The sequence below is a fragment of the Cyprinus carpio genome, chromosome A8, assembly GCF_018340385.1.
Source record: "Cyprinus carpio isolate SPL01 chromosome A8, ASM1834038v1, whole genome shotgun sequence".
Lineage (NCBI taxonomy): Eukaryota > Metazoa > Chordata > Actinopteri > Cypriniformes > Cyprinidae > Cyprinus > Cyprinus carpio.
Genome location: NC_056579.1, coordinates 17172244 through 17196358, shown reverse-complemented (window position 1 = coordinate 17196358; position 24115 = coordinate 17172244). Strand labels below are relative to the sequence as shown.

The 24115-nt window shown below is 35.7% G+C and overlaps 2 protein-coding genes across 3 annotated transcripts in view; both read left to right on the top strand.

The window, feature by feature from the left end:
• Positions 1 to 4978, top strand: part of LOC109070172 (calsenilin-like) — a 48661-nt gene extending 43683 nt beyond the window's left edge. The window contains exons 3-10 of the mRNA XM_042763040.1: positions 1267 to 1269; positions 1785 to 1909; positions 2555 to 2624; positions 2727 to 2797; positions 2905 to 3012; positions 3199 to 3303; positions 4223 to 4285; positions 4904 to 4978. Coding sequence (XP_042618974.1) covers positions 1267 to 1269; positions 1785 to 1909; positions 2555 to 2624; positions 2727 to 2797; positions 2905 to 3012; positions 3199 to 3303; positions 4223 to 4285; positions 4904 to 4978 — 620 coding nt within the window. The remainder of the gene's footprint in view (positions 1 to 1266; positions 1270 to 1784; positions 1910 to 2554; positions 2625 to 2726; positions 2798 to 2904; positions 3013 to 3198; positions 3304 to 4222; positions 4286 to 4903) is intronic.
• Positions 4979 to 9357: 4379 nt separating this feature from the next.
• LOC109074691 (solute carrier family 23 member 2-like) overlaps positions 9358 to 24115 on the top strand; it is a 30404-nt gene continuing 15646 nt past the window's right edge. The window contains exons 1-4 of one of the 2 annotated variants that reach the window (XM_042762551.1): positions 9358 to 9645; positions 19703 to 19765; positions 21682 to 21938; positions 23286 to 23381. In XM_042762551.1, the coding sequence (XP_042618485.1) occupies positions 19753 to 19765; positions 21682 to 21938; positions 23286 to 23381 (366 nt within the window). In that variant the 5' untranslated portion in view covers positions 9358 to 9645; positions 19703 to 19752. The remainder of the gene's footprint in view (positions 9646 to 19702; positions 19766 to 21681; positions 21939 to 23285; positions 23382 to 24115) is intronic. The other variant, XM_042762552.1, reaches the window with a different exon arrangement.

Genomic DNA, 24115 nt, shown 5'->3' with positions numbered 1-24115 from the left:
AAACAGGACTGAGCTGGAAGAACAAGACGTGCTGTGAAAGAGTGTTGAGGGACAGAGTGTCAGGATGAGTGTGAGATGGGACACTGAGGGGTTACAGACTGTGGGCATTGTCTGCCTGGTCATCATGTTTCTCAAACTCATGCATCTGCTTGGACTCATAGACATTACTGAGACAGGTGAGAGAAAGAGATAGAAAACAGCAAACATCATTTCAGGGATTGCAAAATGGAGATATTGTATATAGATGATATTTAAAGATTGTTTCAGCATTTGTGACAGCATTTGTGGTATTTCAGACAAAATATCTAATCTTCCTAAAACAAAATACATTTATTTGAGAGGCAAAGTTGCTTGTAATATTCAGAGAATTTATCTTGAATGTAGTTGATTTTACTTACCCTCTTTTTTGTACTTAAAAGTCACTAGTTTTAATTTATTATCAGTACTGTACATATATTGTGTTATTGTCATGTTTTTGCTTCTTAAATACATTTATATTGTATTAAGCATGTTTAGATTTTTTTGTCTTTACTGGAAAACAAAAGTACTGATTGAGAAAAAGTGTTTTGTTTTATTTAGTTTTATGTCTGGTAACTAACAGCATGCCAGATGGATTGTATTTAACCTGGAAAATTCCTTTTTCTCTCTCTCTCTCCCCCCCAATTTCTGAGGGATTTTCCAGTTCTTTGCGTTTTCAAGAAATGTCTGTTTAGAATTAACTTTTGTTCCCTAAAGCATCACAGGATTATTTGCTGTGCTCTTTTAATATTATTTACATACTATTATAGTATTTATTAATATTTAAAATTATTTTTATATTTTCCATTTTAAATTTCATTTAAATTGTAGTCATTTTGTTATGTGCTTTGGTCATTTTAAATGTATATTTAGTTAGTTTATTTTAGTTTTAGTAATTTTAGTACTTCAACTTCAACTTATTTTATTTTTGTTAGGTGTCAAAGCAACATTTAAAATTTTTGTTTAAGGTTTTTAAAAGTAGTTTTTCATCTAATATTTTTATTTTATTTTATCTTCATTTCAATTACCACGATTAATTAAAGTACTTAGATGATTTTTTTTTTTTTTAGTGATTGCTCAATTACCACGATTAATTAAAGTACTTAGATGATTTTTTTTTTTTTTAGTGATTGCTTTTTGTGGATTTTTTGACTTGACTGTTTCTCTCTTTTTTCTCCTCTCACTTTCTCTGACCCTTTCTGTCCTCCTTGTGCCTCCCTATCTCACTTTATATCTGTTTTTGTAAAGACGGTGAGTGTAAGCACCTGTCTAGTTTAGTCTCTTCTGTTTGTTATTTGGTCTATCTCCTTTTCTTTTCGTGGGGTGCTTTCTTCATTATGTGATTGACTTTGCTAGCTCATATCCAAACACTAGCAGAGCTCAGAAGAAACAAACACTTAAATCCAGCAAGAAGTCTAACAGTATGGGAACCCTGAACCCTAAATTAAAGTCATTCACATTGACGTCAAGAGTCAGTTACATTGAAAAAGAAAGTGATACCCTGTCTATCAAACCTCCATTTCTTTCTTTTTCCTCTTCCTGCACATCTTTGACTTTTATGCTAACTCTTTTGCTTTTACTCCCCTTTTTCTTCCTCTTTCTCTCCTCGCAACCACTGTCTCCCTCTTTGAAATGTTCTCTCACCCCATCCCGTCTTGCATCCCATAAACTCACCCCTTTCCCGACCCCTTCCCTCTCTATCTCTCTGCTTTCCCCCTCTTCCTCTCTCTTTTTTTTTTTTTTTTTTTTCACTTTCTCTCCCATAGACAGCAGTGACAGTGACCTCGAGCTGTCCACGGTGCGACATCAGCCTGAGGGTCTGGAGCAGCTGCAGGCTCAGACCAAATTCACCAAAAAGGAGCTGCAGTCCCTTTATAGGGGCTTCAAAAATGTGAGTATCTGTGCAAGAGAGAGAGCAAATAAATGTTTGTGGTAGGTTGCTTACTTTGTGGTGGGACAAACTATCAAGACTGAATATTGCAATTTGATACAATTTTAAAAGAAATAAATCAATGATGTGATTTTTTTTTTTTTTTTTTATGTTGAGCATTAAATTAGAAATTTAACTCCTAACAGAACTGCAAAAGGACAGATTTTTCAAATTCTTTACATTTATCCACTTGACTCACTAACACAGTTTCCAGAGTATTCTAGATGGTTTCTTACTGATCCATCAGGGCAAAATAGTCTAAGTCTCTATGATATTATCATCCCTAGATATGACTCACTTAACATAAGTCTCTTTTTCCCCAACACATTTTATTGTCCACCAGGTGAAAACCCAATTGCAGACAGTAGTAGTAGTATTTTAATTATTTCTTAAAAAAATGATACAGTTCATTTTTAATGAAGAGCTTTGGAGTTGAAAATGTTGTTCTTTCTGTTTGTATTAGCAGATGTGTACTATATAGGACAGAAAATTAGCACAATGCACTCATTTAAAGCTTTCAGGAGCTGCCGATGTGGCACAGTGAGAATTAGTCTATTATCTGTTTAATTAAATGTTTAATTAGATGTGCCTCTCTTTCCATTTAAGGAGTGCCCAAGTGGTTTGGTTGATGAGGAAACTTTCAAGACCATCTACTCTCAGTTCTTTCCCCAAGGGGGTAAATACATACGTTTCAGTAAATGTGTTTATTGGTTTTGCATGAATTCTGATTTGGGACTAATTGGAAGTTTCGGATGTTTTTCTGTTGTTATTCCCTCAGATGCCACCACATATGCCCACTTCCTGTTTAATGCATTTGATCTTGACAGAAATGGCTCAATTCGTTTTGAGGTGAGAATATCCATAATCACAGCTTTGTTTTTGTTTTTTTATCACCCTCATTTTTGTATTTTTTTATTATTATTTCTTCATTGTCCACTCTCTACTCTCTATGGCAGGACTTTGTGATTGGTCTGTCCGTGTTGCTGAGAGGATCTGTCACTGAAAAGCTCAACTGGGCTTTCAACCTTTATGACATCAACAAGGATGGATACATCACTAAAGAGGTGCTTGCTAAACCTTTATGTTCTAATGCTCCAGCTGTTCCATCACTGATGCTTTTGTCAAGTAGACTCAAATAGTTATGAGTGACACGCGTGCGTGTGTGTGTGTGTGTGTGTGTGTGTGTGTGTGTGTGTGTGTGTGTGTGTGTGTGTGTGTGTGTGTGTGTGTGTGTGTGTGTGTGTCTGTAGGAGATGCTGTTAATCATGAAGTCAATCTACGACATGATGGGCAGGTATACCTACCCCAGTGTGCGAGATGAAGCTCCATCTGAACATGTGGAAAAGTTCTTCCAGGTACCAGCACATTTAACAATATGAAGACAATATAAAATCAATGCACACAATCTTACCAGAGTCTTAAAGGGTTACTCCACCCCAAAATGAAAATTTTGTCATTATTCACTTACCCCCATGTCATTACAAACCCGTAAAAGCTTTATTCGTCTTTTGAACACAATTTAAGATATTTAAATTGAAAACCGGGAGGCTTGTGACTCTTCCATAGACTGCCAAGTAAATTACACTGTCAAGGTCCAGTATAAAAAAGTATGAAAAGCATTGTCAGAATACTCCATCTGCCATCAGTGGTTCAACCGTAATGTTATGAAGCAACGAGAATACTTTTTGTACGCGAAGAAAACAAAAATAACTACTTTTTTCAGCAATTCGCCTCCTCTGTGTCTCCATATCACCGTAGCACCATTTTGGAGAATATCTGATGAACGCAAGCAGCGTACGCTATTCTGTGTCAGCCACGACACAAGGGTACGTTTTCTATGAGTATTTACATTTTGATTTGAATGAAAACAGTGCATCTGTGCGGCGCGGCTGACAAAATGGCGCTACAGTGATGTGGAGAGACACAGAGGAGACAAATTGTTGAATAAAGTTGTTATTTTTGTTTTCTTCGCGTACAAAAAGTATTCTCGTTGCTTCATAATATTACGGTTGAATCACTGAGTATTCTGATGAATGGCAGATGAACTATTCTGACGATGTCTTTCATACTTTTCTGGACGTTCACAGTGTAATTTACTTGCCAGTCTATGGGACAGTCACAAGCCTCCCGGCTTTCATCCAAAATATCTTAAATTGTGTTCTGAAGACGAACAAAGCTTTTACAGGTTTGGAATGACATGATTAATGACAAAATTTTCATTTTGGGATGGAGTATCCTTTTAAGATCTTTTACGCTTACTACATTTTCTTATAGAAAATGGACAGAAATCGAGATGGTGTGGTCACTATTGAGGAGTTTATTGAGACCTGTCAGAAGGTAAGTTGAAATTAGTATTTACTCACCATCGTTACATAAATTATCACTTACAATGGGAAAATTTACCTGAATTGTTCTCTTCTGCAAATCATTACATGCAGTTCAATGTGAAAATGTAATTAAATAATTTGTGAAACCATTTTCATGAAAATTATCACATTCAATTCAATGTCCAAATTACATAAATATTAATAAAACCATTCTTATGTAAATGATCACATTCAGTCTAATGTGAAGATTTACGCATATTTTTTATGTAAATTGTATAGCCATTTTTAAATGATCACTTTGTATTCAGTGCAAGAATGTATGAAAATAGTCTGTAAAACCATGAATTAATGCAATAAATTCAATGCAAAATGCACATAAATAATTCATAAAACCAGTTTTACACAAAATATTGCATTCATTTCAATGCTGTTCATGTTCCTAAAATCATCACTATTTAGACCATATTCAGTGCAAAAATGTATGAAAAACAAATACTTAAACACATTCAGTTCAATGTAAAAACAAATTGTGTGTATGGTTCGTAAAACATTTGACATCATTGACGTCATACCATATTTGAACTGACTATTTCAAACTGTCATAATTGATTCTTCTTCTTCTTTCCAGGATGAAAACATCATGAACTCCATGCATGTATTTGTTTGTGTGTTTTATGTAGGGAGTGGGTCGGTGCGATGCTAAGATAGAACTGAAATCACCCAATCCAGTTCTCTCCACATGTCTATATATCAACCTAGCACAGCAGTCACTCTCTGTCTTGTCCTGTAGCACTACTCCCATGCCTGCTGCACTCCGTAGAATCGTATAGACCAACACATAGCCTACAGTATGGCGTCACAGTTTGTACTTCACAGCAGGACTACTTTTAAAAAGAAAAGCCTGGACGGCTGGGATCCTTCCAGTTGCAAAATACTGGCAAGCATGTGGTGGAACTTTCTGATCTGAATGAACAAATGAAGTAGCAAAGCCATGTTTTGTATCACTGGTTGATGGATTCCAATGGACTCTCTAACGTCCATAAAAAACCATCACCACTCTGGACTGCTATCTTCTGCCTTATGATTGAGGGAGATTACAAGACTCAATCTCAACCTCCCAGATACCATAGTTTGAAGGAGAGTACAGCAACTATGGATTTCAAGGGACCCAAAGGAAGGTCCAGCACCAATGACGATTTGAAGCACACCAGAAACTACACGTAAAACTCACCAAAAGAACAAAATAGATGTGATGAAAACCGACCTGAAGCATGTCTGTCCAAATATGTGAGATATTTGTCATTTACTTGCATGAAGACTGACAAAGTTGTACATTTTCTTCCTTGTAAGCCAGTAGGTCCCACAGAAGACTGTAAGCAAACTAAAGCAACTGTATGCGTGAAGTTACATACAGTGGTGTACCTGTGTTTATAAGTTCTGCTCAAACCTGTATTGCACATATCAGTGGGGCCAGGGTGATTTGTTTGGTCACATTTGATTCTTGCACAGCAATGAGGTATATTTAAAGTTATATTTACACTATAGGCATTTTAGAAGTATAGAAGTATGTGTTTTATTTTCAGAAATGTATTTATTTGTCAGGCTGCGTCTAATGGAATGCAGGGTTTGGGCATGAACGGACATCTCCAGATTATTAAAAATGTGGTTTACAAGTTTTATTATGTTCATTAAAAAAAAAAAAAAAAATATGGATATATATATATAAATTGGATATATATATATATATATATATATATATAAATATATATAAAGCAGACTGAGATACTGTACGAGAGGCTGGTTTATCCTTCTTTTTTACTTTTTTCCACATATTGCTTTGTAAATGTTACATGTTGCTTCACCAAGTATAGTATACAATGGGCAACGATGGGAATCTCCTTCTTATATGACAATCATATCATCAGGAATATGGATAGCTTTTAATCTTACGCAACAATCCCCTTCTATTTGGTGATGTGAGAAATTATTGCTCATCTATAAATGAACAAATACTATGATGAAGGTGAAGTTATAGTAAAGGTTCAAAGTTCAAAGTCTGATTTCAGTTCACTCAGTAGCAACACCTAAATTATCTAAAAGCTCTTATTTATTTGTTCTTTGTTTGTTTGTTTAGTTGGAGCAGATAGTTTAATGTCCAACGAATAAAAGATGCACTACTCTTGATCAAAACCAGTGTTTCTGTTAATGTTACTGATGCTTATAATGACTTCTCACTTCAAAAGAAAGACAGGAACGTGTGTGTCGTGTAGCCAGTTACAGTGAGTAATTTTACTGTAAAACAGTGGTTCGCAACCAGCGTGGCGGTGCCCACTATTAATTTTAAATGTAAATTTACACTTTTAATTTTAATTGTAAACTTTAAAATGAAAACAGAAAATAATATAATATAAAAATGAAAAAAAAGTTCAAAATATTAACAAATTCTACAATTGTATATCAGTAATATTAAAATAACACTGCTTGAAAGTATTTAAAATAAATTGTTAATATTACTGATATATTACTAATTTTGTAATATTAAGATCTTTGAATATTATGCTCAAAGTTTGAGAGTCACTGATTTTCAGTAAGTGCTTTACTTGAAACAGGCCACTCTTATCGGACCTTCAGTCTGTGTGTGTGTGTGTGTGTGTGTGTGTGTGTGTGTGTGTGTGTGTGTGTGTGTGTGTGTGTGTGTGTGTGTGTGTGTGTGTGTGTGTGTGTGTGTGTGTTTGATTTGCACGTGTAAATGGAGATCAGAAAGGTGCCGGTTATTAAATCCCATGCATGATAATAATACAAACTGATCCCAAGTAGGAAAAGGGAGAAAGATTTGCACCTTAACACAGTGATCTGAAACTAAATATCTGTGGGTATGGCTGTAAATGTGTTTACACGGAATAGAATTTCCTTACAGAAATGCTTATTCCCATCTGCTATGTTTATGGAAGTCTGCGTGTGATCTGGCTCATGCTGGAGACACGTCTCCATTTTGTCTGCTTTGGGTGTCTGACTGTGGAATATAATCTTTTCTATACTTTTCACCCTCCTCTCATGTATCATTTCTATTAGTTGGTCATCTTCAGGTTTCCCATAATATCTTTCATCTCTCATTTCTATCTTATCACAGCTTTTATGGGATTCCTTGAAATGTCAACTAAAAGAAGAAAATAATACAACATGTCAAATCTGAGCGAGGCCCATAGACCCACTAACCTACATCCATCAATTAGCACAATAGATTAGCCACTGATTCAGGCCATGAGCTCTTAAATAAGCAGGAAGAAGAGAAGTCAACACTGTCTAGTTCTTGTTGGTGCATTATGAAAGCACTATAGCTAACTGGGATTTTTCCCCCATCTGTTCAGGTCTTCCTCTCACCTGCTGCTATTTCCAGGAGTGACATCCCTTCCTGTGTGTGCATTTCTGACCAGAAATACAATTATTGATTCATGCCATTTATAGCTTAAGTGCAAATATTAAATTACGGAAGACACGATCGACATATGAATTTAAGGTACTGTAGAAGTTTAGACAATACTTCATATTTCTTATAAAATTAACAGTAAATATACATAAAATAATGTTTAAAGTGAAACAACTAAATTAAATATAATTTTAACAAATAACTTATTGAATATAAATATATTTACACTATGTATAGGCCCAAGAGGAATTAGGATAAGCCATCAAACATGATCACACAGCTTGGATTATACATTGTGTACTAAACATGGGTAGACCACTTGCTTCTTTCTTTCTTACAGCATTAATTTTTATGCATTTTTATGCTTAATTTTTATTTTTATGCTTAGTAAAGTTACAATGCTTCAGACACTTTTCCTCATTCCTTGTTCTTCTTCCCTGCTGCTTAAAACAAATAATAAATTAAAAAATAAACCTTTTTCTTTCTCTGTGGTAATTAACTATTTAGCTGTCCTGAAAAAATAACACTCTTTTGACCCTTTGCAAACCAAATATCATACATTTATAACCTATTAACACCACTAGGGGGAGTACACTGTACTCAGTACAGTCATATTGAAGGTACTGTAAACATTTTTAGAGAACACATAGCCTGTTTGTGCATATTTCGAAAACGTCCATGTTTCACTGCAGTAGTTTCTAAATACTAGAAACTGCATGTAGGCAGTTCCTTGAATATTTTCATTTCTAGTGTAAATCTGCTCTGTTAACACCAATAATAAAGTTCTTTATTCAGTGCTGTTTTTCACGTTCAGTCATCTGTCCTATGTAAGTATAGAGAAATGCAAACAAACTCTTCTTCTACAATATCTTCAGTGGCCCTCTGTCATAATCAGCGATATAATTTGCTTTGTAATGATGATGTTTGGTAATGAGGATGTTATTTTTATTCAGTCCTGTTGAAAATGTACTTGTATTTCCCTGGATGGCCTGTGTTCTTTAAAAGTTTAAGCCAGTTTGGTAATGCACTGGTCAAAAAAAATATAATTAAAATAGCACCGGCTTAAATTAAAACCTGCTTTTCCAAGCTTACAGTTCTCACTGTTTTGTCATGTGGAAAGTGCAGCTCGGATCATTGGTGTCACGTCATCACGTAATGGTTACAGAATGTAGGTCAATTAAGTAATGACGCAGTTCAGCCTGCAGACCGGAAGGGGGCGCCGAGAACCCCCACGAATGGCCTTTCGTGAGACTGAGGGCGCCTAAAAAGCTTTTTATTTTAATATTATCATTTATCAAAATTATTTTAGAGGTGAGCTTATTTAATTTAGATATATTTTCATGTGTTTTCCGTCTCTTTCGTAAACTTCCAACTTTGTTGGTTGCTATTTGTATAATTGCATATTGTTTGTTGTAAGTATGTCTGTTCAGTGCTTTCAAAACGTTTTTTAAAAAGGGACTTGCGGCGCCATTTTTTAAAGCAAATCGGAAGAAATGGGAGTCTTGTGAGGCAGATAGGGGGCGTGTGAAGGAGGAAGCATTGAGCAGGCTTATGGAATCACAGGAGGCACGACACCGGCAAAAGTGATGACTGGGTGTTGCGTCACCGCCTGTGAACAATTCTATTGGCCGAGAGTCATCAGAAGGCGGGACTTATAAGCAGGGTTTGTTTTGAGCATGCGTTGAAATGCCACAGTGCCCGTGTGCCGTCTGTATATCCGTGTGTCGCTATATAATAGGGAAAAATCGTTCCACTTGTCTCCTGCTCATCATATAAGCCAGTCTAGCCAGAAGACTCTGTCTTGTCGAAGGTGTTTAGTCAGAGAAAGTCGCTGTTTCTGTATTTACCCTCAGTAGTGCTGAAGTAGGACACTCCAGGTACCGCGAAAGAACACAAGGGGAAATTACAGAAAAAGGACAACGATTTTTTTTCTTCCTGGAAAGGTGAGAAATAACGACTCAGTGTGTTTTATAATACATGTGGTCTATTGAAATAGCAAATATGATATTTTCCTAGTATCAAAAAAGCGTAATAATAATAATAAAAATGATGATAATAAAGTCCTAGTCGCATCCCATCAGTACCTCAGGATTCCAGTCCCTGAGATGCGATGCAACTGTGTTGAAGTCTGGCTGATTATAACCGAGTCGCTCATATCTACAATAAAGGCGATGCTGTTATATGATCACTTGGTTTATGAGTTTATATAAGACATGATTTTGAAATATGGATGGCCTTAGCGCTATTGATCTTGGGCCATAGCGTTAGATGTTGAATTACAGGCTCTTTGAAAAAGACCACGTGCTTTTAGCCTGTCTGGTTTGAGATATAATCCTCGCCATATAATTAAGGTGTAATAAAACAAGACTATGTTAAATTGTCACGTTTAATTAAACTAAAAGCAACACAATATCAAGTATATGGTATGCCCATCAAAATCAGTGAGAAAATTGCTATTCTTTTATGTATCCTGGTGATATGATGGTTTAAATATTACACATTCTTATCTTGGGTGATTAAATAAAGGGATGCTTGTTTTTATTATCTTTGAGAGGTATGTCAAGGTTAGTAATAATGTGATGGAAGAGGTGACAAATGGTGAAGCATGTGAGGAAGTTGTGAGCAGGTTCATGCCTGATTTCATCATCTGTGACTCATGTGATGCAACCTGGTCATTTATGGTTTGTGCCACATTAAATATCATGAATGGTTTTGGTAATTGGTGCATGCTTTCCATTCGTTATTGCTCAACTGTAAATGGTGTCTAAGGAAATAAGTAGTAGGTGAGATCGGCTAGTAAAAGATTCTAGGTTAGGCTAACTGTAAACTGCTTTGGATAAAAGTGACAGCTAAATGACAAATTAGTAATTTATAAACAGTCGGATTTTCATGGTCATGGAAAATCTGAAATATTATGAAATGATGTCTGAGGACTGTAAATTTGTTAAATCTCAAAAGGTCTTGTGTAGTTAATATGAACTACGAACTTTGGGGTTGGTAAAATTTGAAGTCTCTTCATGCTCACCAAGGCTGCATTTATGCGATCGTAAATCTAGTAAAAACAGTAATAGTGTGAAATATTACAAATGCAATTTATTCCTGCAAATCTGAGTTTTCAATAGCATTACTCCAGTCACATGATCCTTCAGAATTCATTCATGCTGATTTGCTCAATGTTGAGAATAGCTATGACTCTTAATATTTTTATGGAATGAATAGAAAAAAAGAAAGAAAAGCATTCATTTGAAATATAAATCTTTTGTAACATTATAAATGTCTTCACTGTCACTTTTGATCAATTTAGCATGTCCTGGCAAATAAAAGTATTAATCATACTGATCCCAGACTTTTGAGCAGTGGCGTATGTTTATAATATTGCTCAGCTCTGAAAAATTTAATAAACAGGATGTTGATCCTAGAGCAAAACTTTCCACTAGCCATCTCGATAACATAGGCCTGTCTGATGAGGGTCTCATTGGAAAGATTTGTACATTAAAATGCAAAATTGTTCAATAGTTAATATAAAAAAAACTTGCTACCTGACGTACAAATTAAAATTTTCATCAGCAATCTCTATGAAATGATTTTTACCAAGCAATCATGAATAGCTGGAAATGTAATGGAAATAAAACGTTCAGAGAATGCTTAAGAGTATTAGAATTTACAGAAATTACAAAGAATTTACAAATAATATTTGCTTAAGAGTTGTTCACAGTGTAAATGCCGCTTTGGATATTTGTGTAAATGATTCCTGAAATATCCATTCATGTGGTATAGTATGAAGTATGACCAAGGATTTGTCTGGTCAGTGACATCTCCTAGATGCATGTGACAGTATTAGTGACAGTGTATTTGGTCAGTTTGATCCCATTTGCTAAAGATAACAAATGTTTCTGAGAAGAGAATTGATTCTTCTTTTTTGAGCCATTCCTTTAATAAAATATAAACTGAAAGACATCCAGGATTTCATAAACAGTTTAGATGAACAGATGTAGCTCAGAGAAACACAGACTGGATTGTGGCAGCTGTATTTTATAGCACAGGCTGTCAAGCGCCAGAAGACTCTTTTGAGTGGAATGCTTTGCTTAAACAAATCTGTTGTGCTTGGTTTGGACATGCCTAAATATTGTACAGAGAAGTTAAAGGCAATGGATCCTCATAGTTGTATTTTTCTTCTGATACATTAATAAATGTGTTTTAATGAGCTTTTGTGCATAGAGGGTTGAATTTAGGGCTGTGCAAATAATCGAATGTGATTGTCATGCATGTTTTTTAATGTGTTTTTGTGAGTTTTTGTTTGTATTTGGTTGTGTTTAGGGCTGTGCAAATTAGTAGTAGGGCTGCACGAAATCGCATGCTCCATGCGTGTTCTCATCAGTAAAGCGATTAGCGGTAAAATATCCGTCACCTGTTTTCATATGGGGTGGATTCAGCCCTACTACACATGGCAATATATGAATTATAAGGTTGAAAATCATGACAAGCTATGCGCAATGAATCGCCTGTGATTTTGAAAAATGCGATATTGTGTCCACGGGAACCGGCTTGTCAGTGAACTACGGCTCTGTCTAGTAAATATGAAAACAAGTGCTGGAGATGTGTACTGAACTACGGCTCTGTCTAATCACAGTGCTGGAGCCGACTACTAATCACAGAGCCGGCTTTACTGACGAGATGCGCATGAAAATCGCGACTTGATTATTTGCCCTAGTTGAATTAAAGCTTTTTTTTTGTTTTGTTTTCCTATTGCTTTTATGTTAGTTTAAATTAGCATTTGTCAGCACAAGTCGCTCTTCACAATCCAATTATGCCGAGAAATTGATTGTTTTAGAAACTGGCAATTAACTGTATTGATTTCTCAGAGCTTAACTAAGAAAAGTGAGAACCATGTAATTAAATGGTAAAGCTGAGAGAGCATGTTAACAAACCAGCAGGCTGACATTACAGAACATTATCTAACACACCACTGGAAAAAAAAAAAAACATGAGGGTTTTAAAGTCTTTCTTCCTCTTTCTTTTTTTTTTCTTTCTTTTTTTGATTCTTTTGAAAGAGCATGTTAACACACCAGCAGCCTGACATTACAGAACATTATCTAACACACCACTCGGAAAACAAGAGGGTTTTAAAGTCTTTCTTCCTCTTTCTATTTTATTTTTTATTCTTTTATTTTTCTCAGTCATCTGATCACTGACAAAATGGGATTTAGTCCCTTGAAGCTAAAAAAAAAATATGATCACTTTCGCTCATGCTGTTTCAGTCTTTTTCAAACCATTTTTGATTCTCTGTTCTCTTTTTCTGTCTCTTTCGATTTTTCATGAGGAAACATTTGTTTTGTAAGTCTTTTCTTATTATTTACAGAATGAGCATATACAGGCTGTTGTTTTAAATAAGAGTCTTGGTAGTTGGGGGTTTGGTAGTTGATGGATGCAAGCAAACCAAAAATGTATTTATATCAAATGAGTGCATAAACTTAGTTTAGCAGCAGTGCAACAACAGTTTCGCAGAGAAGTTACAGCGAAATGTGTGTGTATATATATATATAATTTATATCAAATATATATATATATATTATATATATATATATAAACAACAGTTTCGCAAAGCAGTTACAGTGAAATGTGTATATATATATATATATAATTATGCTGTTGGCTCAAACTTTAAATTCTGATTGAATGAGCCCAGCCCTGAGGCTTAAACTTGGATTCAAAAATACCACTTCTGTATCTAATGATTCAATACAGTAAAATGTAATGCTTTAATAATACTTTATTTTTATTTTTTTGTCATCTGTGTTGTAGTTAATTCACCCAAAAAATTCTGCCATCATTTTATTTACCCTCATGTTATTCCAAACCTGTATGACTTACATTTTTTTCTGTGGATTATAAAAGTCGTGTTATTCCAAACCTGTATGACTTACATTAGTAACTTGTATGGACAAACACTGAGACATTTCTCAAAATATATTTTGTGCTCCACAGAAGAAAAAGTTTTGCTAGGTTGGAATGTTGTGAAGGTGAGTAAATGATGACGGATTTTTCATATTTTGTTAACTAGGCCTATTCTTTTTAAGATTTTTAAGTTTTTAGTTTCTGTAGTTCTATTTAATAACAACCTATGAATTGCACCTATTGGCGTCTGATTGAGGTTAATCCTTTGAATAAATCATCCGTATTGTACTTGCATAATTCAGATCCTATTGGTTTGCTGTAATGTGAATTGTGAAATAGTGAGAACATCACACCTTGCTGGAACCTCGCTCTTATGTCACTGGTTTCTTCACAGAAAGCGCATTTCATTCATTTGCCTCACCCTTTCAGTTTTTCATGTCCCTTAAGGCAATTTGTCAGATTTAACTCCATTATATAACAGGGGATTCTGTGTAATTTTCTTTTTCTTTTTTTTAAAGTTTGGATAAATAGATGAGTCAGGGCTTTTGATAACTGCCAAATCAAGGTAGAGACAAAGGTTGCATAAGTAAGTATAGACAGTCTATAGCTGTTGCGGCATGGTTGCATATAAGCTCCTGATGGTGAATTCTCCATTGAGGTAAATATATAAACATATAATTTGTGACACACCATTAGGCCACTAACTACCCCATATGTACAGTGACAAACATGTTCCTTGACTAGTTTCAGATGAAGACATAACATTTAATAAAGCAATATTCAGTGGTTTGGCTGTTGTTTTACACATTTTTTAAACAATGATTCGCTGCTATCACCATCTTAGAAAATTGACCTATTATGAGAAATGATCACTGGTGGTATATCATCAAATCAAATGATAATGATTTTGTCAGGATGTTAAATACTGGCCATCAGCTAATGGCAAAAAAACTGCACTGCATTCAAAGCTTTTTTCAAAATTCAAAATGTCAAAACTGTACTGCATTTTTTTTTTTTTTTTTTTTTTTTTTGGGAGAATGAGACTCTTGTTGGTCTACCATAATGTTAAAACAACATAATTTAGGCAGAGGGTGATTTAACTGTATATGTACTGATTTAACTATATATTGCAATTAATAGATTTAAAAGCTTTACCTGTTCATTTTGTTTTTGCTCTGAGTAAAGCTGTCCCAAAAATGAAAATGAAGTTTAGCTGAAATTTAGCATGACATCACTTGCTCACCAGTGGATCCTCTGAAGTGAATGGGTGCCGTCAGAATGAGAGTCCAAACAGCTGATAAATGCATCACAATAATGCATAATTAATCCACATGACTCCAGTCTATCAATTAATGTCTTCTGAAGTGAAAAGCTGTGTTTGTAAGAAACAAATCCGCCATTTTAACTTTAAAGCCAGTTATCTATAATAATGAATGATTCCCCCAGTAAAAATGTCCATGTCCTTTTTCTTACACTGACGTATCCACTAATCCACGGACGTACTTGTTTTGGACTGTTTGTGCTTGCAAATGGTGCTTGGTCTGTGCATATTTCTCAGCTTTTTCACTGGAAAAAACAATATTATGGATAGAAGACTCTTGCAACAGTTGTACAAGTGAAAAAACAAGTACAAAAAAAACAAATTTTTCAGAATCTGTTCCTATGAGGAATTAAAGGGGTCATATGATGCGATTTCAATTTTTCCTTTCTCTTTGGAGTGTTACAAGCTCTTGGTGCATGAAGAAGATCTGTAAAGTTGCAAAGACTAAAGTATCAAATCCAAAGAGATATTCTTTATCAAAGTTAAGACTCTGCCACACCCCCCTAAAACGGCTCATTCAAACACGCCCCCACATATCTACATCACTATGTGGAAATATTTGTGTAATGCCACCCAAATGTTCACGCAAAGAAAGAAGGCGTGGTTTCAGTAACCGCAGTTAGTGTTGAAGCAGCCATGTCAGGGAGATGCTGTGTGTATCTAGCACTTTTTTTGGCCTTCCGAAAGTAGATGCATTTAGGGATCTTTAAGATTACTTACAACACAACAGCAACGCATTTTATGGATGACCGTTTGGTGAACCTAGGAGAGGAGGTATTTCTGACTTTGCTAGGACAATCTGGTGCTTCTGAATCAGCTACTGTAAGTATGTTTTGTTATTAGTTTAAGTTTTTGCTATTGACTGTTCAAATGCAGAGTTTTGCGTGTTTGTGTGTGTATGAGAGAGAGAGAGAGAGAGAGATGGGGTCACACAGTGGAGTCAGCTGTCTTAGCCGTCCATGACTTGTGTACTGCAAACACACACAAGCTTCATCACTGTTTCTGTCACACGACTCTGTTCCCCTTTCAGGCTTGAACTGATGGTAAAACTGAGGACATTATTAACTGTTTTTAGATTTATTTTGAAAGATGCAGCTTGCGATTATGGAAAGGGGCGTTACATTTCCGACGAGTGCCTGCGGTGATCGGCCAACCATAATGCACTGGGTCAGTTGGCCAATCAGAGCAGACTGCGCTTGTCAGAATGAGGTGACTTTGTAGAAAATGACGCGTTTGAGAGGCGGGGCATAGAGGACCTACAATAATGTACAGTATTTGAAAAATAATGTGTTTTTTGAACATTAAAGTTACTCTGTTACTCCAAATACACAAAATAATGATCTTTAAAAAAAGCATCATATGACCCCTTTAATAGATTAACTGTGGGTGAGTAAATTTTCACCCAATTTTTTATTTTTGTGTGAATTATTCCTTTAAACTCATTTAGTAAAGCTAAGACCTGAAACACTTATATCAGCCTGTTCTTACTGAACACCATTTAATTGTGCCACATCTCTCGAGATCTTTTATTTTATACACACCTATGAATTTCCCTTGCTGTGCTGCAGTAAATCTGGGGCAGACCTTACTGTTACACTCTTAAAAATAAAGGTGCATCACAATGCCATAGAAGAACCTTTTTGTCTAAAAAAGGTTCCATAAAGAACCTTTAACATATGAAGAAGCTTTCTGTTTTAAAAAAGTTTTTTTGTGGTGAAAGAAGGTTCATCAGATTACGAAAAGGTAAGAAAGAGATGGTTCTTTAAAGAATGGTTATTTGTAGAACCAAAAATGGTTTTGCTGTGGCATCGCTTGAAGAACCTTTTGAAGCATCTTTATTTTTAAGAGTGTATGCTGACAAAAGCTCTTCAGATCACCATGTCGAGACGAATGGCCCTTCCTTCCCGTGAGGTCCCTTTGTGTTTAATTGATGTGTATCCAAGAGACACAGTGGATATTCATTTCTAAAGGAATTTGTCATGCACTGTACAGAAGCTCAATAGTTTTCCCTGCACTCCCCTGCAGAGGTGCACTGTGACGTATAGAGCTCCTCTTGCAGTGCCCCGGGGCAGCGGTCCTGTGGTGTCAACCTCCTGCAGTGCTGCACTATTGTCACAAATCTCACTTCACCACTGAGAGGGCTAATTAAACAGAATATTTGAGTGAATTATCTGTAAGTAAGAATGTGTTGTCATGAGTGTGAAAAGGTCTCCTCTTTCTGGGGGGAAACCAAGCTTGTAGTTTAAGTGAAAATCAAGAATGATTACTCGGGGCAGGGGTTTTTCAACTTTTTAATATGTTTTTATAAGTGTAATTCATTGTTTACATACTATTATATAATTTATTAACACTTTGAATTGGCTTTTATTTTATATGTTCTGTTTTCATTTAATAATTTTTTTTTAGCTTGTGAACAGTATACAATATTACAATAGAGCCAAAACATATTATTCAAATATTATTTGGAGAATATTTAATTATATAAAATTAAGGTGCAGATATATTTTTAGCACCCTCCATAGCACCCTCTTATGGACACTTAGGGGTTCTTGGACCCTAATTTTAAAAGCCTTGAATGGTAAGTCAAATTATTCAGCATGTTTTTAGCAAGACTTCAGAGGAAGTTTAGATAAGTTTGTGAGTGTGTGAAAACTGATTAATTTTTTTTGTCACGCGTAACATGTTCCGCTACAGCAAACGACAGAGAACTAGTGAATTCAATAAGTCTCTGGATTGATTGTCCCTCAGACCAGCTCTGGTTTCAGTTCCATGAACATTGGATGGTTGACATTTGATCATGGGAAAAAAAAGTCACACATACACTATATCGTTCAGAAATGTCAAAAACATTTTATTTTTTATTTATTTATTTTTTAGTAAAGACAGTCTCTACTTTGTCTGTAATTTGTTTTAAAAGATTTCTATTTCAAATAAATGCTGTTTTTTTTTTCTTGATAAACCTTCATCATCAAAGAATCCTGAAGAAATTGCTAAAACTTCAGCTTTACCATCACAGGAATAAATATAAATATAAAAAGAAAACAGATCTTTTAAATTGTAATAATATTTCACCGTATGACTATAAATACTATAAATAAATGCAGCTTTGATGACCATAAAAATATGTATTTATGGTCTTACTAACCCCAAACTTTTGTATTGGACATACTGTTGACTTCTCAGAAAAATATACAGTGGCCTAAAAAAGTATATGGACACTTAAGTTGCACTTAATATGTATGAATTCTCTTTGGGATCTGAATTCTCATATGAGAAACAGTGAAACTTTTAACGTTCGCTTTATGCTAAATACGTATGTGATGAACTGTCATATTCTGCAACCTCTCTCAGTGGCCTTCACTACTGAACATCTGACTCTGACTAGCAGATGTTTCATCATTAAAGCTGCGACAGAAATGAGCTCAGTTTGTTTTGTCTAGAAATGTGCTTTTGAAGAGGTTGTCTAACCATTTAAACATCAGTAAGCTGTAATTATGAGATAATTAAGGGTGACCAAAATTAAGTATGTGCTTCACACGCTAGTCACCAATTCGGCAACAGACATTGTTCTGGGAATATTACAAAACATTCTGACTGGACACGTAAGTATTTTCCTTCCACATTAAAAGTCTATAGAAAGTAGTGGCGTCTCGTCACAATCGTTAAAGCATCTCAAGTTCTTCCTTAAATCCCCTCAGCTGGTGTCTTGAAGCTGTGTTAAGTTTGTTGGTTTAGTCTTGCTCCAGTAATAATTGTTTCCCAGTGAGATGGTGATCTCCAGGTTTAAGGTTTCTGATTTGAAGTCCAGCATTGATATTTTGAACACACCTCACCTCGGTTAGTCAAATATTTTTGTGGCTCTGAAATTTTCCACCTCGTGCTCCTGCCAGATCAGTGTGGGTGCCTTGTTTGTGAAGTTGTCCTACAATTTGAGTTTTTGGATTTTGTTGTTTAGCTGCCTGTCATGTAATCGAATGGATCTGCTTCAGTTTGAAATCTGGACTAAATCTGCTCAGACAAACCGTGTGGGACAACAGTATCTGTGGATGGATTCGTCCCGCTGTGTTTTGGACTGTCCACCAATGATCACATTACGAGGACATATATTATGCCTGATGGGTCCTGACTAACAGCAGTAAAGCTGAGTGTTGATAAAAATCGACAGCTCACTCTGTTTGTCTATGTACCTACAGGCAGACACACACGTACACAGCCAGATACGTGTGTTATCACAGCCACGATAACACGATTTTTGATCATAGATGATTAAAATGTCTTCAATTCTCCACAGAATACGGTGTGCGATACTCCATTGAGTTCTGTTGAAAAGAGAAGACGCGGTAGTGCTAAATCATGCATCCTGTCTGTGAAAGATTTCAGAATACTGATTTGATAAGATAGTCTGTGTGGAAGAAGTATAATTATGCGCAGTACCCGCTACCACGTGTTGAAAATCAAACCATTTGTACTTTGTACAAACTGAGTGAGTAGAATGCCAAAGATGTTGTTGGTAGAGCTGAACTTGTTTCAAACCGGCAACATTTTATTTAAGCTTTGTCAGGTATTATTAGGCAGTTTTCGCTTATAGCACATTCAAAATATCAGCATGTTAATTAAACAGCATAGTTTAAATGATCAAATAGAAATGGCTTGTGTTTTATGGCTGCTAATTAACACCTGTCTCTATCTTCCTTTTTGTCAACCCTCATTCCTTTCCTATATCCCTACTTCTATTCTTCCATCTTTCTCTTTTCCATCCTCTCTCTATCCTTCTTTTCTCCCAGTTTAACCCCTCCCACACAGATGCTTCCGGCCGACCTGATTGGTGGGAGTGATGTGTGAACTAGGTACTTATTTCTTTACTGTCCCCAGCTGCACTAGGACAAATGCTTTCCAAATAAAAATCAATAGAATGTTACAGATATGTAGTATCAACTCTGCTTGCTCAGTAAAATGTAAATACGACTTTGATTTAAGGGTAACTCTTTAAAGGCACAATATGTATTATTTTATTTATGGGTTATTTTTTATAGGTAAAATGTGTATTTTTATTTTTTTTTAAGGGTAACGCCGTGACTGAGTATCATGGGAGTTGTCGTCTTCATCTCCTCAGCCGATGCAATACGACGCGACTCGGGCAGAAATCATGTTCATGGATGAGCTAATGATTTATTAACGTAGAAGAATGAAGCAGGGTGAGGCTGAAAGCCATCAAAGCGAAATGAGAACGCTGAACAAGCGTGACACAAGGTTGGAAACAGCGGAGCTTTTATTATGCATATGTGGGGAAAATGACATCACTGGCAGGCGACACTATAGACCCGGTCCATGTCACTAGTTAAAATTGCTTATTTCTCTGGACTTAAACATTCTTCGAAACATTTGGGATAATGTAAGTACACAAGTCAGCAAAATTTTAATAAAAAAAATCTTACATATTGTGCCTTTAATGCAAAATCTAAAATGATAGTAAATGTGAGATCACATTTGAACATATTATTAAAGAAAGGTTATTTCCAAGGAAATATCTTTTTATTTTAATGAATTGAAAGCACCCTGACAATCAAGCGTTTTAAGTGTTTAAAAGATATCAGACCGGTTATATGTTTCGTTTTAAGTGTTTATATGTTATTATAGTGGTTTTATGTTTTTTGATTGATATGTTAAATGTAAAGCTATAATAATAATAATAATAATAATTAACTTTCTGCTAAATATCTGACCCATATCTAAGAAATATATCTTTTAATAATAAAAAAGTACACACAATTTAATGTAATGTTTGTATAATTGTATTTTATTTCATTAATTTAATGTAATGTTTGTATAATTGTATTTTATTTCATTAATTAACTGGGTTTTGGACCATTAAGATTTCACAATGGGCATGGTAAAGCAGCAAGAAATAGGGAGAAATATCGGCATCAAAATATCCTGATGCTTGTCATGACCGTGGCTAGTTTGGACATGTGTAAGGGTCTGGCGCGGCATGCGCAGCGCTGAGGGGGTTTTCATGGACCCGCATGGCTTCTAGATACCAAGCAGTCCTGGAGTTCAAGGCTGCTGAGGGATCGTGGGCAGTGTGGGGAGGGATTCAGCCGTTGGTGGTGCGCTGACATGTCTAATCGCTGTCATTAATAGGGAGGGTGCTGGCCCAAGGCCACAAGAAAAGTAAACAGAACTTGACGGTTCCCAAAATCAACAACATCCACTGATAAAGCATACCGACCTTCACCAGTCAGTCGCTGTCTTTCTTCCGCTTCTGTTTTCCATCTCACCCATCCTATCTTTATCATCCTACACCCCCTCCAACTTCTTTCTTTTTTAACTCCCTAAACTTTATTATTCTTTACTTCACCACAAATTTGTCATCCTCTTTTGCTTGTGTCTATAAATGTAGATGTCTAATCACACATCATTGTTATATAAATGGACGTTTGAGTCCAAAACCACATTGTAAAGTGTGCGATGTGAGTTTATAAACCATTATTCGTTTGATAAATAGTCTCAGATTTGGATTTGTTTTAAGATTTCATTTCATTCCATTTATTAGTTCATTCTGCCTTTGCCTCCATAAAATGAGTGTGAAGTACTCCATATATTTTTTATTTTTTTTTTTTACAAAAAACTAATAAGATTTAAAAAGGTAATTATATTGGTTTTTGACTATATGGATTATTGTTTTATTTAAGTCATCAGATGAGCACTTTAATTTCATTATTCATTCGTGAACAACATTGCTCAGTTTTTTTTCTGACCACAGATGACCTGGCTGGCCAATCAGCGGAGCATGAGAGTGTACTGACAGCCAGAGCAGCAGTGTTCCTACCAGAGCGTGAGAGGAAGTGGAGGAGAGGATCAGAGCCAGAGGGAGAGGAGGAGGAGGAGGACGAGGCAGAGGAGCAAAGGGGAGGAATGGGTGTTGGTAAAAACACAACCTCCAAATCCATGGACTCCGCCGCAGAGCCTGGCAAATATGAGGAGGAGAACAAACACAGTGCACACTTCTATCCCATCCCAGTGAGTGTGTGTTCGTCTGTGTGGAATGATGCTAATCATAGGGTCAGAAACAATGCCTTCTAGCCTGTCATTAGTGACTCTACAGGACACTGTGGCCACGTGTACTTTAAGCAGGACAGTGTGGTGTGCCATTTAAAAGCTGGCTTTCTAGAATTTTCTATTTCAAGTATCTATAAGCTACTAGGAATGACAAACAACTTATTTATAATCATGGTATACATAAGGTTTCCTTTGAAGATGCACACACAAGTCATACACTATTGTTCAAATGTTTAAGGCTTATTCAGCAAGGATGCATTGAGTTGATCAAAAGTGACAGGAAAGACATTTATAATGTTACAAAAGATTTATGTTTCAAATAAATGCTGTTCTTTTGATCCAAAGAATTCTAAAAGAAAAAAAAAATAGTTAAAGAAACCAAACAAATTAAAATATAAAATAAAATATGCAACTGCTGCTTTTTGGTAGTGTTTTTGTTGCTAAATATGCATATTTATACATTTATAAACATGCCAAGAAGTTAGAGACATGCTATAAGATATTATCATTTAGTTTTAGTTTTTCTTTTTCTACCCACAGAAGTGACCCTTTATCAATTGGTCCACTATGGTCTGATGTTTGTAACTTTTATCTCAGTCATTTGAGAAGAATGACTGAGACTTTTATTTCAGTCATTTGAGAAGAAGTGTCAAGACTCAGGTTTCCCTTAGTCATGCCCAACACTCCCTTAAATGCAATCACATAACAAACTGTCTTGTAACATTTATGTATATTATGTCATCCTTTTAAATTGGTGAAGTAACTATTATTAGTGAAGTATGTTCTTTTCTAGGACTCTAATAGTCCTTTTGCTGAGTCATTTCTGTGTATAATTATTGTTTGAAAGATCCTTGTGCAGTCATATAAATCTTCTGTCTAGTATGATGTCATTAGAAATAGAAACCACCAAAAGCTTGACTTCTTTAGAGCTAAACCTCATGTAATCCTTGTTTTGGTGAACTCTTCCCTCACTTACAGTATCTGCATAACCCTGTTTCTGAAATTTGAATGAGTGCCCTGCTGAACTTTAGTGGACTGATGTGTTTTACCAGTGTGGGGATGTAATATCATGTAATGTAAGGTAAAACTATGCGCTTGCCACTGGAACCCTGGCATTTGAATTTGGCAAATAGAAACAAATGAAAGCTTCTGGAAGCTTAACCCTTCCTGTGCCAAACTCACCTACATTTGAATTCTTACCAAGATGTCCACATCCACATTTATCCACATTTATTTATCCACAAGTATTTTCTTTGTTTTGTTACTTGGTAAATAACTCATGTTTGCTAATTTCTGTGTATTTGACAGGTGGTTAATGGTGTCGTGCAGACCCCTGGAGATCAGGACGCAGAGGACACGCAGCTCATGGCCATTTACGCAAAAGACAGCCAGACTGAGGACAAAGTGAGTTTTTTTGTGATGCTTTTGGTATAGAAATTACACGTCACCTTTAAATCAAGGGGCTGCTCGTACCAGTCATGCTTATCCGTGTTAAGCCCTGTTCTGTAATAGCTCAGTCCCTGTTCACAGAGGAAACAGGGATTTCGGAGGTCACAACAACCAGTGGAATTTCCTCAGGGTATGCCTCTAATACAGCAGGCAACACTTTGGGATTCTTTCTCAGTCTGTCTCTCTCTGGTTCTGTGTTCCCACTAATATGAAATGAGAATTATTTGTCTGGTAGTTGGAAAATAACTGTTGCATCTCAGAATAAACTTTTCAAAAGACATAGACAAGACTTTCATGGCTGTACTGTATCCTTGCATTGTGTTTAAATTAATCAAATTGTTAAAACATGTATTTATTAACTTATATAACCGAATAACTCTTGTAGCAATGTCTTCTGTCAATTTGGAAGATTAGTATGGAGTTTATTTAGCAGGTTGAATTCATTTCAGGATAATTGCTTATAGAGGAACTGATTTCTGCAAATTGCCAGCAGTTTGCGCTCTGTGTGTGTGTGTGTGTGTGTGTGTGTGTGTGTGTGTGTGTGTGTGTGTGTGTGTGTGTGTGTGTGTGTGTGTGTGTGTGTGTGTGTGTGTGTGTGTGTGTGCTGATGCTGTTTATAGTGTACAGCTCTCACTAAACTTCTCTGTAATAGAGATTGGTTACCATAGGAACAGCCCAGAGCCTGAATC